This window comes from Microcaecilia unicolor, chromosome 5, assembly GCF_901765095.1.
Source record: "Microcaecilia unicolor chromosome 5, aMicUni1.1, whole genome shotgun sequence".
Taxonomy (NCBI): Eukaryota; Metazoa; Chordata; class Amphibia; order Gymnophiona; family Siphonopidae; genus Microcaecilia; species Microcaecilia unicolor.
The window spans coordinates 124,224,981-124,241,592 of NC_044035.1; the positions used below are offsets into that span (position 1 = coordinate 124,224,981).

Consider the following 16,612-nt stretch of genomic DNA (forward strand, 5'->3'; position numbering starts at 1 on the left):
AGAACAGGATTTGCTGATGTAGAGACTGTTCCAAAATACATGGAGAAATAGACGCCCATGTGCTGCTTACATTAACATGAAGGTCTCTTTTACAAACTGAAATGTCTAAAATATTAACCGGCAAGACAGTGGAGCAGTGCCTGAATAACCATGTTATAAAATGGCCACCTAGATGGCCAGGTGCTGGGACATGAACATTTATGTCAGTCATTTTAGTATCATGAACGTCCATATTTCATGAAGCTGCAAATAGAGCTTAGTATCACTTGAAAGTTTTGCTTGAAAAACAACTACTGGGGGATTAAGGAGGTCACCTCCCATAATCCCTCCAGTGGAGCACTGCTCAATCAGAGCATTTTTCTGACACCTGGACATTCGGGGAAGCAGGTCTAAATGCCAATATCCATCTTTTTCAACGTAGACATCCATTCTTTCTGAAATGGGAATTGGATGTTGATATTTTGGCCCCTCCCTAATTGTACCCTAAACAGTCCCAGACCATACCCCCTTGCTGTATGGACATACTGTAGTTTTACATGTCTGTGTGTTGGCTTTATAAAATTGGGATTTAAACACCCATGCAATATGGACATCTAAATGCCAGTTCACGGACATCAAACCCACGAATAGCTCTTCTAGAATAAGGTCCAAATGTCCTAATCAATGGCAACAGCTAGCGTGAAGGTTCTGGAAGGAATCCTGTTGCATGGCTTTAAGTCCAGGCTTATTTGTGAAGTGACCTGGTTAAGTAAGTAGTGAGGGGCATATGAAACAAGGGGAAAAAGAAACCTAGAGGATTATGAAGGAAGGAAGACTCATGATGCTATAGCCCACAGGATTAGCTTTTAAACTCTACACATCTTGCAATAGCATGAATAAAGGTGAAAGGCTCATCTCAAGAGAATGATATGAGTCCAGTAAAAAGGTATCACAGCTCATTTGCTAACTCTTCATTTCTAGAACATGATTTAAGGAAGTATAAGATACTGTAAGTGTCGAAGATCCCTGGTTACTTTGAAGTGAAAGGTGTAGATCAAGTGAGGACTAGGGTATTACAACAGGAAAGAAATAAGAAGGGCTAGGTGGACAGTAAAGTCCTTATCTGCCATCATAGTCTACATATGTCTATGCTTAATAATATAAAAGATGACTGATGAGTTGAAGGGGTATAGAAGTACATGTGTTACTCATTACAGAAGCACAAGTAGACTGCTTGGAAATAATGCCACAAATACAGAGAGGTGTCTTTTCAAAGCACTCAGACTTTCAAAGTTCTGTGGTAATGTATGGAATTTGTAAGTCTAAGCGCTTTCAAAAAGGAGCTCCTCAGAGTATCAACGTCCCACTAAATCAGTGTAGTTCAGCATTTAACTTTTGTTCTTCACTGTAAGGATTTAAGACTGTATGAAACCCAGTTTATTCAAGGAAAATAATTAAATAATTCATTTCTGGCATTGGTTCAATGGCATGATTGAAAGAGACCAGCTGGCTGAAATATTTCTGGATTTAAAATGTTTTTCTTTTTCTGTTTTGTTTTTGTTATTAAGAAGTGATTGAGTAACTCTGACACCTTTTGCTCATGTTTTTCAGTTTTCAGAAAATCACACGGATTGAATATGACTACTTTTTTTTTCAGAATAACCTATGTGGTGAATAAACAAAAAAAAAATGCATGCATTAGTATTAAATACTATGGTGGCACAGATGTGTATTTGGCAGAGTTTTATACAAAAGTAGAAAACTGAAGGACTCAGCAAAACTGAAGGACTCGGTGACAAAAAACACCCATAATCCTCCCACCTGCTCTGTGCACTCCCAGCTGCAGTGAATTATGGTGTGTTGTCACATTAATGGGGTGCTTTCAGCAACTTGTTTATTTAATTAATTTAGCTCCAGCTTTGCAGAAAGGGCCACTGATAAAGTGGATGCTAGTTATGTCAGTTTCTGTCCTAACATTTATTAATCGACTCTGCTTGGGTTTCCACTGATGTTTGGCTTTTCTGTCCAGCTGATCAAAGACTCACAGCTGTGAGGGGATAATAGAAATAAAAACCTTACCACTGTGGCAATAGAGTGTTGTAAAAGGGTGGAAAGTCAGGCTACGCATTGAGATGGCCCATCTAAAGTTAAATGAAACATTCAACTGCAAATCCAATAATTGAAGTAGCCATGGTTAGAGTGAAGGAATAGCCTAGTCATTTGGAGTGGAGAAGTAACCTAATGGTCAGCATAGTGGTAGTGTGTGTGTGGGGGGAATATGGCACCTTAAAAAATCCATCGGAAAACATTTTTGCTTAAGCATATTCTATAAGCGGTGCCTTGATTTATGCACATCATATAGAATATGCTGTTGATATCCCAGTGCCTAAAACTACACATGTCCATTTATACCAACAAAAACATGGCGTAAATCACGGTATGAAGATTTAGATGCAGAGGGCCATATTCTATTAACTACACAAGTAAATTTTGGAATTCCCATGAAATGCCCATTTCTCCTCTCATAACCACACCCTTGTTTGCACTCATTAGAAGTTAGATGCAAGTGCATTACAGAATACGCTTAGCGAGTTATGAATGTAAATTCTAATTATTTCCAATTAGTGCTCAGAGAGATTAGATAGATAGAAAATATGATTTGATTAAATTATTACAATTAATACAATGAGACGGGACCTTGAAAGTGTGTTAAGATTTTGCATTTGACTTTGAAGCCCTTTGACTAAGCCTATAGAAGGCGCTAACACATACCTAATGCAGCTAGAAATGGAGTACCACAAGATGCCCTCAGGCATACTGCGATAACTCTGAAATGTGAAATATTTCAAATTTTGGCACGTCATGGGCATAGAGTGGGCATTCCTTCACTAATCAGGTAGCACATCTACATTACCATGTGTCAGTAAGTGCTCATGTGGTAATTTTTAAAAATGGTCACAGGCTAATCACGTCCACTGAGTGTCTAAAAAGAGTGATTACTTCCAAAAATGTCTGTTCAGGAAACTCTCATTCTATTTTTTAGAACACTTTTTATCAGTTATTTACTCACTTTTGTATTTATTAACGAAGGAAAAGAGCCTCAGTTAATGCTGGAGCTGCAATAGCGTTAGTGAGAACTTCATTTACAATGCTCTCCATCCAGCTGCATTCTATCATTGCCTCTAAAATTCTTCCGTATTAGTTTATAATTAAGTTTTGTTTTTCTTCATTTAAATCTTTCTTATAAATCTCTGATTTCCTGAACAAGTCCAATTCAAAACCCATATATTTCCATTTCTGAGTGGGAGAGAGGGACACTTATCTTTTAACAAGACGATCACTAATCACAAAATAAATACAGTGAGATTGACCAAATGAATGAAGGTAAGGAATCCAACCCAGAAATGTCCCTTATTGAGATAAACCACATTAATCTCAGATGATAAGGTACATATGGATTCAACACAGGCAATGTTTTGGCATTATTACCGTCTATGATCTTCCTATTCAATGAGGTAATATTGTATCTTAATGGTAAGATAAAACGGATTCTCAACAAATTGATCTAAGAGTCCTCTGGACGCTCTGGCATGCCATCTGGCATTATGAAGAAACAATCTCAGTAAAGGACATTTCTGTAACAGACTCCCTACTTCCCTTCATTTGGTCATTCCCACTGTATTTATTTTGGCTTTTGCTATTTGGGATTTTGTGGTTCTTCTTTCTTGCACATGTTAATGCAACATTAGTGCGTGATCATTAATACAAAAAATAGAAAATCAACCATTTTACAGCTGTGGTAAAAATGTCCTTAGCACATGGGAAAGACCTGCATAAGGGCATGCTAAGGCCATTTTTTGCTGCAGCTTAGTAAAAGGATCCCTTTAACAGCCAAAATTAACATGTAAGTGCAGAGGTAGTGGAATAACTCTTGGGGCATGTGCAACATTCTCTCTATAGTTTCCACACAGAGAAGTTCCCTATCATGTGTTAAGGTCAAGCATGATTAGTATGGTTACACCTAACTGCACGTTTGATAGTGCAAGCTACTTATCGTGTGTTAACTGCAGTGCAGTCCATGTCTAATCTCTTCTCATATCCCACACAATCCCTGCCCCATCTTGTGCTAAGTAGTTGGGTCAGGATTTTTATCGCACTGGCTGTTTTAGTATGTGATATCTGGGAGTATCTGGCAAGGGAGAGTATCTGGGAGAGAGTATATGAGAATGGAGAGGATATTGTGCCTTTCATGGAAGAAAGCATTTATAATCATCTTGAGAAACTGAAAGTGGACAAAGCTATGGGGCTGGATGGGATACATCCCAGGATACTGAGGGAGCTCAGGGAAGTCCTGGCTTAGAGGAGATTAGCTAGGAAAGCCAATGCAGGTCTGTGCCCTGCTGGAGGCTGAATTAGATTTGGATGCGCCGGAGTGGAGCTTTTCAAGGGCTTTGACAACAACTTTAGAAATTTAAGAACAAGGCCAGTGCCAGGCAGACTTCTATGGTCTATGCCCTAAAAATGGCAAGCATAAATCAAGAACAGGTATAAATACCATTTGTAAGAAGTTTATCTTATTGAGCAGACTGGATGGACCGTACAGGTCTTTATCTGCCAATATCTGCTGTGTTTCTATGTTACTATGGTAGCCATTAGCACAAGCTTGTGCCAGTGATTAGTGTGTGTGCTAAAATGTGAACTAACTGCTTAGCACAGTTCAGTAAAAGGGCTGCTTTGTGATAGCTAACCAGGGGCCCATTTAGTTCTCCATCATGACCTTTCTCTTTTACCCAAGTTGTCCTACCAATTTTCCATTATCCTCCAAATTCTTTAAAAAGCACTAAAAATGGTGTGTGCAAATTTGGGCGTGCACCCAATTTATGCATGCAATTTAATTGAATAATGAACCAATTAGCGCAGATAAGTGAGATCTTAACAAGTAATTATTCATGCTAACTGTAATTAATTAAAATGTATATGCTTGAATTTAGGCATGGGATCTAGGTGTAAATTTTACGAATGGGTCCAAAAAGAGGGCATACTCATGAGCAGGTCATGGGCAGATCAGGGGCATTCCTTTAATTTATGCATATCTTTATAGAAGAAAGGGGATCTGTATCTGATTTAGTCACAGGGATTTACACCAAGGTTTGGCACTGTGTGCATATAGGAGTTGAAAGATCTTATCCAGAAAGCAGTACCTGATATCCAGATAAGTGCTGGTGACTGAGATATTCACAGGCATTTATCCAGGTAGTGCCTCCAGATATCCTTGCTCCACTGCCTCTCCATTATGGTGGTAATTCTATAACTGGGAGCCTTTACACAGGAGCCTATTCTTTTACAGAACCTGGAAGCCTAGAGTTACACCAGCCATAGAACTGTATATTGCAGGTAACTAAGAGGTCCTTTTACTAAGGTGCACTGAAAAATGGCCTGCGCTAGTCTAGGCGTGTGTTTTGGTTGTGCGCAGATCCATTTTTCAGTGCACCTGTAAAAAAATACCAGGTTTTTTGGGGGCCGAAAATGGACGTATGGCAAAATGAAAATTGACGCGTTTCCATTTTGGGTCTGAGACCTTACTGCCACCCATTTACTTAGCGGTAAGGTCTCACGTGTTAACCCGGTGGTAATCGTCAATGTGTGTACAATGCCAATTACCTGCCGTGTCGGAAAATAAAATATATTTTCTGGCATGCGTAGGGGATGTGATTAAAAAATGAAATCACCGCCCGGGTCATGCGTTAGCTGGGTGGTAGTTCACAATTCTCCGAGGACAAGCAGGCTGCTTGTTCTCACTGATGGGGTGACGTCCACGGCAGCCCCTCCAATTGGAATCTTCACTAGCAAAGTCCTTTGCTAGCCCTCGCGCGCCCGTGCGCACCGCGCATGCGCGGCCGTCTTCCCGCCCGAAACCGGCTCGAGCCGGCCAGTCTTCTTTTGTCCGCACTCGGTACGGTCGTGTTTTCGCCGTGTCGAGCCCCGGAAAGTCGACCTCGCGCGTCCAAATTCTGTTTGAGCGTGTTTTTTTCCTTCGGGAAAGCTTTGTTAGTCGGGAAGTGCTCCGGAAACCCTCCGACCGGGTTTCGTGTCAATCCTCCCCGTACTTCCAGCTTTTTGCCCCGGTAAGTTTTCTTTCGTCGTCGGGGTAGGCCTCTTTTCGGCCTCGGTCGAGATTTTTTCTCCCTCTAAATTTTGGTGCTTCAATTTTCGCCATTTCGGCTTTTGATTTCGCCGGCGTGATTTTTCCGCCCATGACATCGAAGCCTTCCAGCGGCTTCAAGAAGTGCACCCAGTGCGCCCGGGTTATCTCGCTCACTGATCGACACTCGTCGTGTCTTCAGTGTCTGGGGGCCGAGCACCGCCCTCAGAACTGTAGTCTGTGTTCCCTTCTTCAAAGGCGGACTCAGGTAGCGAGACTAGCCCAGTGGAACGTGTTGTTCTCGGGCTCTTCGTCGGCATCGGCACCGGGATCTTCGAGTGCATCGACGTCGTCAGCGTCCAGACCATCTTCCTCGGCCGCCCCTGCATCGAGTGCATCGAGGCATTGGGCCTCTGCATCGGCGCCGAGACATCGGATAGCTGCATCGACGTCGGTGGTACCAGGACCTCGTCTGCTGATGTCGTCGGACGGTGGTGCATCGGGTGGAGTGCAGGTGAGGGCTGTCCATTCCCCTGCTGGTGGCGGTGAGCCCTCGGGTGGGTCTCCTCCTACCCTGAGGGCTCCTGCGGTACAGCCCCCCCGAGATCGACCTTCTTCAGTCTCGGCCCCGAGGAAGCGACGGATGGATTCGACGTCCTCCTCGTCGGTGCCGGGGAGCTCCGGTGACATGCTTCGGAAGAAATCGAAGAAGCATCGACACCGGTCTCCTCCCCATGTCGGCACCGAGAGCTCTGGGTCGCCGAGGGATTCGGCACCCAGCAGGCATCGGCACCGAGAGGACCGCTCACCCTCTGTTCAGGAGGTGTCGATGCGCTCCGCTCTGGACAGCCCGGTACAGCCTCCACGCCCGGAACAGGTACTGACGTCGACGCCTGCAACGACCTCACAGCCTTTCTCTACAGCCGCTCTAAACGAGAGCCTCCGGGCCGTTCTCCCAGAGATTCTGGGAGAGCTGTTGCGCCCTACCCCTCCGGTACCGGCGGTGCTTGCGCCTCCGGTGCCGTCGAGCGTGGCGCCGGCTGGCCCATCGCCCAGGTTGAGGTCCCCGACGTCGGTACCGCGTGCGGTACCGACCGCGGCCACCTCCCAGGAAGGCTCCCCGACTACGTCGGCGGAGGGAGCTTCGCCGATGCGGGCGAGGGAGTCTACCTCTCGACGCCCCCATCGTGGACGTGGCTCCACTGAGTCGAGCAGGGCGAGGTTGCAGACACAGGTTCGTGAACTTGTGTCTGACACCGAGGGTGAGGCCTCGTGGGAGGAAGAGGAAGATCCTCGATATTTCTCTGACGAGGAGTCTGAGGGTCTTCCTTCTGATCCCACTCCCTCTCCTGAAAGACAGCTTTCTCCTCCCGAGAGTCTGTCTTTTGCTTCCTTTGTCCGGGAGATGTCTACGGCCATCCCCTTCCCGGTGGTTGTGGAGGACGAGCCCAGGGCTGAAATGTTTGAGCTCCTGGACTATCCTTCTCCACCTAAGGAAGCGTCCACTGTTCCCTTGCACCATGTCCTGAAAAAGACATTGCTTGCGAACTGGACCAAGCCATTAAGTAATCCCCACATTCCCAAGAAGATCGAGTCCCAGTACCGGATCCATGGGGACCCAGAGCTGATGCGCACTCAGTTGCCTCACGACTCTGGAGTTGTGGATTTGGCCCTAAAGAAGGCTAAGAGTTCTAGGGAACATGCTTCGGCGCCCCCGGGCAAGGACGCTAGAACCTTAGACTCCTTTGGGAGGAAGGCCTACCATTCCTCTATGCTCGTGTCCAAGATCCAGTCTTACCAGCTCTACACGAGCATACACATGCGGAACAATGTGCGGCAGTTGGCGGGCTTGGTTGATGCTCTTCCCCCTGAGCAAGCCAAGCCTTTTCAGGAGGTGGTCAGGCAGCTGAAGGCGTGCAGAAAATTCCTGGCCAGAGGAGTTTATGACACTTTTGATGTTGCGTCCAGGGCCGCTGCTCAAGGTGTGGTGATGCGCAGGCTCTCATGGCTGCGCGCCGCCGACCTGGAGAATAGAATCCAGCAGCGGATTGCGGACTCGCCTTGCCATGCGGACAACATTTTTGGCGAAAAAGTCGAACAGGTGGTAGAGTCTCTCCACCAGCGGGACACCGCATTCGACAAATTCGCCCGCCGGCAGCCTTCAGCTTCTACCTCTACAGGTAGACGATTTTTCGGGGGAAGGAAGACTGTTCCCTACTCTTCTGGCAAGCGTAGGTACAATCCTCCTTCCTGACAGCCTGCGGCCCAGGCTAAGCCCCAGCGCGCTCGCTCTCGTCAGCAGCGTGCGACTCAGCAAGGCCCCGCGGCTCCCCAGCAAAAGCAAGGGGCGAGCTTTTGACTGGCTCCAGCAGAGCATAGCCGACATCCAAGTGTCCGTGCCGGGCGACCTGCCAGTCGGAGGGAGGTTGAAAGCTTTTCACCAAAGGTGGCCTCTCATAACCTCCGATCAGTGGGTTCTGCAAATAGTCCGGCAAGGATACACCCTCAATTTGGCATCAAACCCTCCAAATTGTCCACCGGGAGCTCAGTCTTACAGCTTCCAGCACAAGAGGGTACTTGCAGAGGAACTCTCCGCCCTTCTCAGCGCCAATGCGGTCGAGCCCGTGCCATCCGGGCAAGAAGGGCTGGGATTCTATTCCAGGTACTTCCTTGTGGAAAAGAAAACAGGGGGGATGCGTCCCATCCTAGACCTAAGGGCCCTGAACAAATATCTCGTAAAAGAAAAGTTCAGGATGCTTTCCCTGGGCACCCTTCTCCCCATGATTCAGCAAAACGATTGGCTATGCTCTCTGGACTTGAAGGATGCCTATACACACATCCCGATACTGCCAGCTCACAGACAGTATCTGCGATTTCAGTTGGGCACCCGCCACTTCCAGTACTGTGTGCTACCCTTTGGGCTCGCCTCTGCGCCCAGGGTGTTCACAAAGTGCCTAGCTGTGGTAGCAGCGGCACTTCGCAGGCTGGGAGTGCACGTGTTCCCATATCTCGACGATTGGCTGGTGAAGAACACATCCGAGGCAGGAGCCCTGCAGTCCATGCAGATGACTATTCGCCTTCTGGAGCTACTGGGGTTTGTGATAAATTACCCAAAGTCCCATCTTCTTCCAGTGCAGAACCTCGAATTCATAGGAGCCCTGCTGGATTCTCGGACGGCTCGCGCCTATCTCCCAGAGACGAGAGCCAACAACTTGTTGTCCCTCGTCTCCCGGGTGCGGGCGTCCCAGCAGATCACAGCTCGGCAGATGTTGAGATTGCTGGGCCACATGGCCTCCACAGTTCATGTGACTCCCATGGCCCGCCTTCACATGAGATCTGCTCAATGGACCCTAGCCTCCCAGTGGTATCAGGCCGCTGGGGGACTAGAGGACGTGATCCACCTGTCCACGAGTTTTCTCGAATCCCTGTATTGGTGGACGATTTGGACCAATTTGACTCTGGGACGTCCCTTCCAAATTCCTCAGCCACAAAAAGTGCTGACCACGGATGCGTCTCTCCTGGGATGGGGAGCTCATGTCGATGGGCTTCACACCCAAGGAAGCTGGTCCCTCCAAGAACGCGATCTACAGATCAATCTTCTGGAGTTACGAGCGATCTGGAACGCTCTGAAGGCTTTCAGAGATCGGCTGTCCCACCAAATTATCCAAATTCAGACAGACAACCAGGTTGCCATGTATTATGTAAACAAGCAGGGGGGCACCGGATCTCGCCCCCTGTGTCAGGAAGCCGTCAGCATGTGGACCTGGGCTCGCCGGAACGGCATGGTGCTCCAAGCCACATATCTGGCAGGCGTAAACAACAGTCTGGCCGACAGACTGAGCAGGATTATGCAACCTCACGAGTGGTCGCTCAATTCCAAAGTGGTGCGCCAGATCTTCCAAGCGTGGGGCACCCCCTTGGTGGATCTCTTCGCATCTCGAGTGAACCACAAAGTCCCTCAGTTCTGTTCCAGGCTTCAGGCCCACGGCAGACTGGCATCGGATGCCTTCCTCCTGGACTGGGGGGAGGGTCTGCTGTATGCTTATCCTCCCATTCCTCTGGTGGGGAAGACTTTGTTGAAACTCAAGCAAGACCGAGGCACCATGATCCTGATTGCTCCTTTTTGGCCGCGTCAGATCTGGTTCCCTCTTCTTCTGGAGTTATCCTCCGAAGAACCGTGGAGATTGGAGTGTTTTCCGACCCTCATCACGCAGGACGAAGGGGCTCTTCTGCATCCCAACCTCCAGTCTCTGGCTCTCACGGCCTGGATGTTGAGGGCGTAGATTTTGCCTCTTTGGGTCTGCCAGAGGGTGTCTCCCGCATCTTGCTTGCTTCCAGGAAAGACTCCACTAAGAGAAGTTACTTCTTTCATTGGCGGAGGTTTGCCGTCTGGTGTGACAGCAAGGCCCTAGATCCTCGCTCTTGTCCTACACAGACCCTGCTTGAATACCTTCTGCACTTGTCTGAGTCTGGTCTCAAGACCAACTCTGTAAGAGTTCATCTTAGTGCAATCAGTGCATACCATTACCATGTGGAAGGTAAGCCGATCTCAGGACAGCCTTTAGTTGTTCGCTTCATGAGAGGTTTGCTTTTGTCAAAGCCCCCTGTCAAGCCTCCTACAGTGTCATGGGATCTCAATGTCGTTCTCACCCAGCTGATGAAACCTCCGTTTGAGCCACTGAATTCCTGCCATCCGAAGTACTTGACCTGGAAGGTCATTTTCTTGGTGGCAGTTACTTCAGCTCGTAGAGTCAGTGAGCTTCAGGCCCTGGTAGCCCAGGCCCCTTACACCAAATTTCATCATAACAGAGTAGTCCTCCGCACTCACCCTAAGTTCTTGCCAAAGGTCGTGTCGGAGTTCCATCTGAACCAGTCAATTGTCTTGCCAACATTCTTTCCCCGTCCTCATTCCTGCCCTGCTGAACGTCAGCTGCACACATTGGACTGCAAGAGAGCATTGGCCTTCTACTTGGAGCGGACACAGCCCCACAGACAGTCCGCCCAATTGTTTGTTTCTTTTGATCCCAATAGGAGGGGAGTGGCTGTAGGGAAACGCACCATATCCAATTGGCTAGCAGATTGCATTTCCTTCACTTACGCCCAGGCGGGGCTGGCTCTTGAGGGTCATGTCACGGCTCATAATGTTAGAGCCATGGCTGCGTTGGTAGCCCACTTGAAGTCAGCCTCCATTGAAGAAATTTGCAAAGCTGCGACGTGGGCTTCTGTCCACACATTCACATCCCATTACTGCCTGCAGCAGGATACCCGACGCGACAGTCGGTTCGGGCAGTCAGTTCTTCAGAACCTGTTTGGGCTTTAGGATCCAACTCCACCCCCCGAGGGCCCTGTTTGTTCTGTTCCAGGCTACACTCTCAGTTAGTTGGTAAATTTTTTTAGGTCAATCTCTGTTATGTCCTCGCCGTTGCGAGGCCCAATTGACCATGGTTGTTGTTTTGAGTGAGCCTGGGGGCTAGGGATACCCCATCAGTGAGAACAAGCAGCCTGCTTGTCCTCGGAGAAAGCGAATGCTACATACCTGTAGAAGGTATTCTCCGAGGACAGCAGGCTGATTGTTCTCACAAACCCGCCCGCCTCCCCTTTGGAGTTGTGTCTTCCCTTAAGAGTATTGTCTTGCTACATACTGGACTGGCCAGCTCGAGCCGGTTTCGGGCGGGAAGACGGCCGCGCATGCGCGCGGGCGCGCGAGGGCTAGCAAAGGACTTTGCTAGTGAAGATTCCGATTGGAGGGGCTGCCGTGGACGTCACCCCATCAGTGAGAACAATCAGCCTGCTGTCCTCGGAGAATACCTTCTACAGGTATGTAGCATTCGCTTTGTAGCATGTTGGACACGTGTAGGCGTCTACGTGGCTTAGTAAAAGGGCCCTTAAATGTGGCAGGGATACTCTCAACTTTCAGTACTCTATGAATTATGTAAGTGTGTGTCCTGGCCATGTCATACCCACTGTTCCCTCTACCATGAGAGTCCTCCAGCTGCATTGCTGTTAGTGGGGGCAATGCTTCAATTTTGTGTTTTCAATTTCTAGAGATAGCCAGGTTCCCTGGAGTCCTGCACAGCTTGCCTGTCCCTCGCTGTTGAAAATGTAATAGTGAAATAGCACCCCTTACTGGCAGGACCGTAGGTGGAGGATTCCTGTTCAGCTTAGAAAGATCAGTGGTCCTCCCCATGCTCTTCCCATGTGTATGCCCCCTCGTTGCAAACAGGTGCTATGTAAGTTACACAGGTACTTGCAGAATAACTGTTAAGCACCCTAGCACCCCTTATACCACATAAGTGTCAGAATTCTAGATAATTATACGTGCGATGAGCACATAATATAGGTGTCTAGGTTCTATAATTGTGCCTCACATGGATAGTGCTAGGGTAGGGCATGGGAGGAGCCTGAACACTATCAAATAGTGAAAACATTATTTGATATCCAGACAAATAGCTGTCCTAAATTATCTGGATTAGTTTTCTGTTAGCACACTGAATTGTACCAGCATCCAAATAAGTTTCAGCCTTATCCATATATATATATAGTGCAGGTCACTATTTGAATAATGACACTGAATATCCTGACATTTTTTGTCCACTGCAGTCTTCTTTTTTTTTTATTAAATGACCGTGGCGGCTAAATATTGACCTGTGGTTTTCTACCATAATCCCAGTATATTATTCTCTATTGACACAGAAGGGCCCTTTTACAAAGTCACAGTAAAAACTGACTTGTGCTAGTTTTGGCGTGTGAAATCGGCACATGCTGGGCCACTTTTTACCGCGGTGGGAAAAAGGCCTTTTTTAAAATGGGGCAGTAAATGGCCATGCACTGATATTAAAATTAGCATGCAGCTATTTAATGCCTAAGCCCTTTCTGCCACCTATTTAGAACAGGGGCGTAGCTGCTATGGGGCCACGGGGGCCTGGGCCCCCGTAGATTTGGCCCTGGACCCCACTGCCAGCGACCCTCTCAACCCCCCCCCTCCGGCCGCCAACCCGCCGCCTGCTACCTTTGCTGGTGGGGGACCCCCAACCCCCGCCAGCCGAATTCTTCTTCCTTCGTTTGGTTTCTGACTCTGACGTCCTGCACGTACAACGTGCAGGACATCAGACTCACAGAAACAGAACGAAGCCCTGCAGATTGCAAGGCTTTGCTCTGTTTCTGTGAGTCTGACATCCTGCACATTGTACGTGCAGGACGTCAGACTCAGTCAGAAACCAAACGAAGGAAAAAGACTTCGGCTGGCGGGGGTTGGGGTCCCCAGCCAGCAAAGGTAGGCGACTGCGATGATGGGCGGGGGGGTTGAGAGGGTCATCAGCAGGGGGGGGGTCAAAGTTGTTGGAGGTGTTGGCAATGGCGGGCGGGGCAGGGCGGGGCAGGGGGGTCGGTGTCGGCAATGGCTGGCTGGCTGGCGGGCAGGGTCGGGGGGGGTCGGTAGCGCCGGGGGGGGCTAAAATGTGCCTCCTCACCTCGGCTCTGGACCCCCCTACTGTTGAAGTCTGGCTACGCCCCTGATTTAGAAGGTGGTAAGGGCTCACGAACTACCCCTGTGGTAATCAGGCAGCATGCAGCAATGTTGCTGTACTGAACATTACTGCCAGGACCCCCCCCCTCCCCCCCCCCCCCCCCCCCCCGTGGTAGAAAATAGAAAATTATTTTCTACAATGAGTAACTGTGCGCACCAACTTCAGAACTACCGTTGGGGTCCCGGGCAACGCCAGTGGTAGGGCCGATTTGGCACGCGCTACCCACATGCTAGCCCTACTGTGGCTTTGTAAAAGGGTCCCAGAATTATTTGTTTTGAAAATGCATAGAATGTTAAATCTGATCATTTAACAAACAACTGTGCATTTCCAAATGATAGATACCTCACAGTTTCTGTTTTACAGATATGTCAGCTTTGTTAAGCAGTGTATCTTTTGATTATCTAATCAATGAAAACACTTAGCATTTGGCATGAACATTTGTTTCCTTTCTGTGATTTCTGCAGGAGATATTTCCTTCCCTATCACCTAGCATTGACGTTTTGTTTTAAATCTTATTCCTAAAGGGGATTATCTCAGCCGTGCTAACCAAGTGTACACAAGATGAAGGATTCATTCCCATCAATAAAAACCTCTGGTATGTGATTTGGAGGGAAACTGTCAAGTTTATTTTCAAAATGCTGAAAATCTAGAATGTTTCATGATTCTTTATACATCATTTATAGCTGGACATTGTGCTATTATGCTTGCTCCTGATGGTGAAAAAGATTAATATTAATGTTCTATTTAGATACAGTAAAACGCTGATTACCCGTACTATCATCTGCAGGGGGTGGTCCGGATAATCATAAATTCAGATAATTGTAATAATAAAATTACTCACTAGAACAATGGCGTAACTTAGATGGGCGCTTCCATGGTATGGCACGCCACAGCAGCCCCCCCCCCCCCCAGAGATATTAAAAAAAAATTATAGATTTGTTTTCACCTACCCCAGCGCCTGCAGTGATTCAATTGTTGCTACCTGCACTGGAAATGGAGACTAGGGGAATGATGCCAGTCTGCATAATTGGACATTCGGATGATCGGCGTTCAGATAATTGGCATTTTACTGTACAAAGGCTCAGATTTATCAGATGTTTTCTTTACATAAAGGGCAAAAACTTTTATAAAAGCAGTGGTATCAGATGAGTACCACTGCTTTCTTTTTAACTATGTAACATCAAAAAGAAGTTCCATGGATAACATATGACTTACCAAAATTACAGGGAAACGTAGTTTTGCTTATATCCTAATTACCTATGATTTGAAATCACAGATCTTCATCATGCTGTAACAAGAGATCTTTTCTGCAGTCTCATGTACTGTATCATATTTAGATAATTCTTATGTTCATTCAATAACAGATATCACACTCTACAGAGGATCCAAATTGAATTCTTAAATATAATTTAACTAAAAGTAAACTGCTGGCATTGGTTGTACAGGTACCAACAGATGACTAATGCTACCAACAATGAATCATCAGTACGATACAGTAATGGAGTGGTAGTACTGGTATACCCAAAGGGGAAGTATCTAAAGTCACATAGGGCAATCTTTCTTGATTTGTTTCTTTCTCAGATCTGCTTGAGATGAAAAAGAGAGACTAATATGTGTTAACAGAAATAATACATGGTTTGTTGACAAATAGGAGTCAGTATTCAGCTGGTGAGGAGGCAGCTCGCATAAGTGTCGCAGTTGGCACAGACCCCGGATATTCAATGCCGGGTCATTTCCAGTAACTGGCATTGAATATCCTGTTTAATTTTTGGCTGCTGGAACTTAACCAATAAAGCCGATACTGGATGCTAACCAGTTAAGTTCCTAGTGGTTAAAGATAGGACTGCTATTTATGAGGTCCTATTTAAGCACTTAACCCAGCGCCGAATATTGGCACTAACCAACTCTATTGTGTGATATAGAGGGGTATTTTCGAGATGACGTCTAAGTCTGACTTTGGATGTTTTGCAAAAAATGTCCAAAATCTGAATAGAAAAGAAGGTCAATTTAAAAAAAAAAGGATTGTTTTTTTTTTCAAAAATACTAACTCAAAACGTCTTAGTTTTAGTCCTGGACAGTTTTGTTTTGTTCCATTATGGCTGTAAGTCTTAGGAACGCCCAAATCCCGCCCTTAACACACCCCCAACACACCCACTTGTGTTTTGAATGCACTTCTGATGGACTTCATAGAAAAACGTCTAAAAATTGATTTTGAAAATATTGATTTGGATGTTTTTGTGAGAAAAACATCCAAATGCTGCTTTATGCCACTTTTTAGACATTGTTCTCGTTCAAAAATGAGCTCCATAGCCAGTTAGCCGCTATACATTAACCACGAATATTCAGTGGAGATAACCGGTTATCTCCCACTGAATATTCACAGTTAGCCAGTTAAATATTATTTAAGCAGTCAGCAGCCATTGTGGATCAGTTAAAAAGCACTGAGTATCGGGGGGGGGGGGGGGGGGGGGATAGTGCATTATAATGGCAAAATCATGTATTATTCCACTTTAACACACATTTGCACAGTATTCATTAATTAGTAATGCACAATGCACTTTAATTAATAATTAATAAGTACATGCAAGGCAGCTCATTATTATACAGTATGAATAACGCAACTTGCATTGGACTCGCAAGCTCTGTTATTCATGGAAAGATAATGCCAGTTTTGAGGGCAATACTAGAATAAACATTTGACAACTTGAAAGGGAGGTGAGAATCAGTAGCTACTTACCTTGTTAGCATGCAGCTAATGCAGACTGGCTGCTAAGTTTAAAGAAGAATTTATAGAACTTTCACAGCACACCGCTACAACTAGGGGAGAGAGAGCCATTCCGGGATAAGTACATAAGTAGTGCCATACTGGGAAAGACCAAAGGTCCATCTAGCCCAGCATCCTGTCACCGACAGTGGCCAATCCAGGTCAAGGGCACCTGGCACGCTCCCCAAACGTAAAAACATT

At 46.7% G+C, this 16,612-nt stretch overlaps 1 protein-coding gene across 1 annotated transcript in view; it reads left to right on the forward strand.

The window, feature by feature from the left end:
• Positions 1-16,612, forward strand: part of LOC115471277 (heparan-alpha-glucosaminide N-acetyltransferase-like) — a 278,605-nt gene that overhangs the window by 241,691 nt on the left and 20,302 nt on the right. Inside the window, exon 11 of the mRNA XM_030204977.1 lies at positions 14,172-14,242. Within this exon, the coding sequence (XP_030060837.1) occupies positions 14,172-14,242 (71 nt within the window). The remainder of the gene's footprint in view (positions 1-14,171; positions 14,243-16,612) is intronic.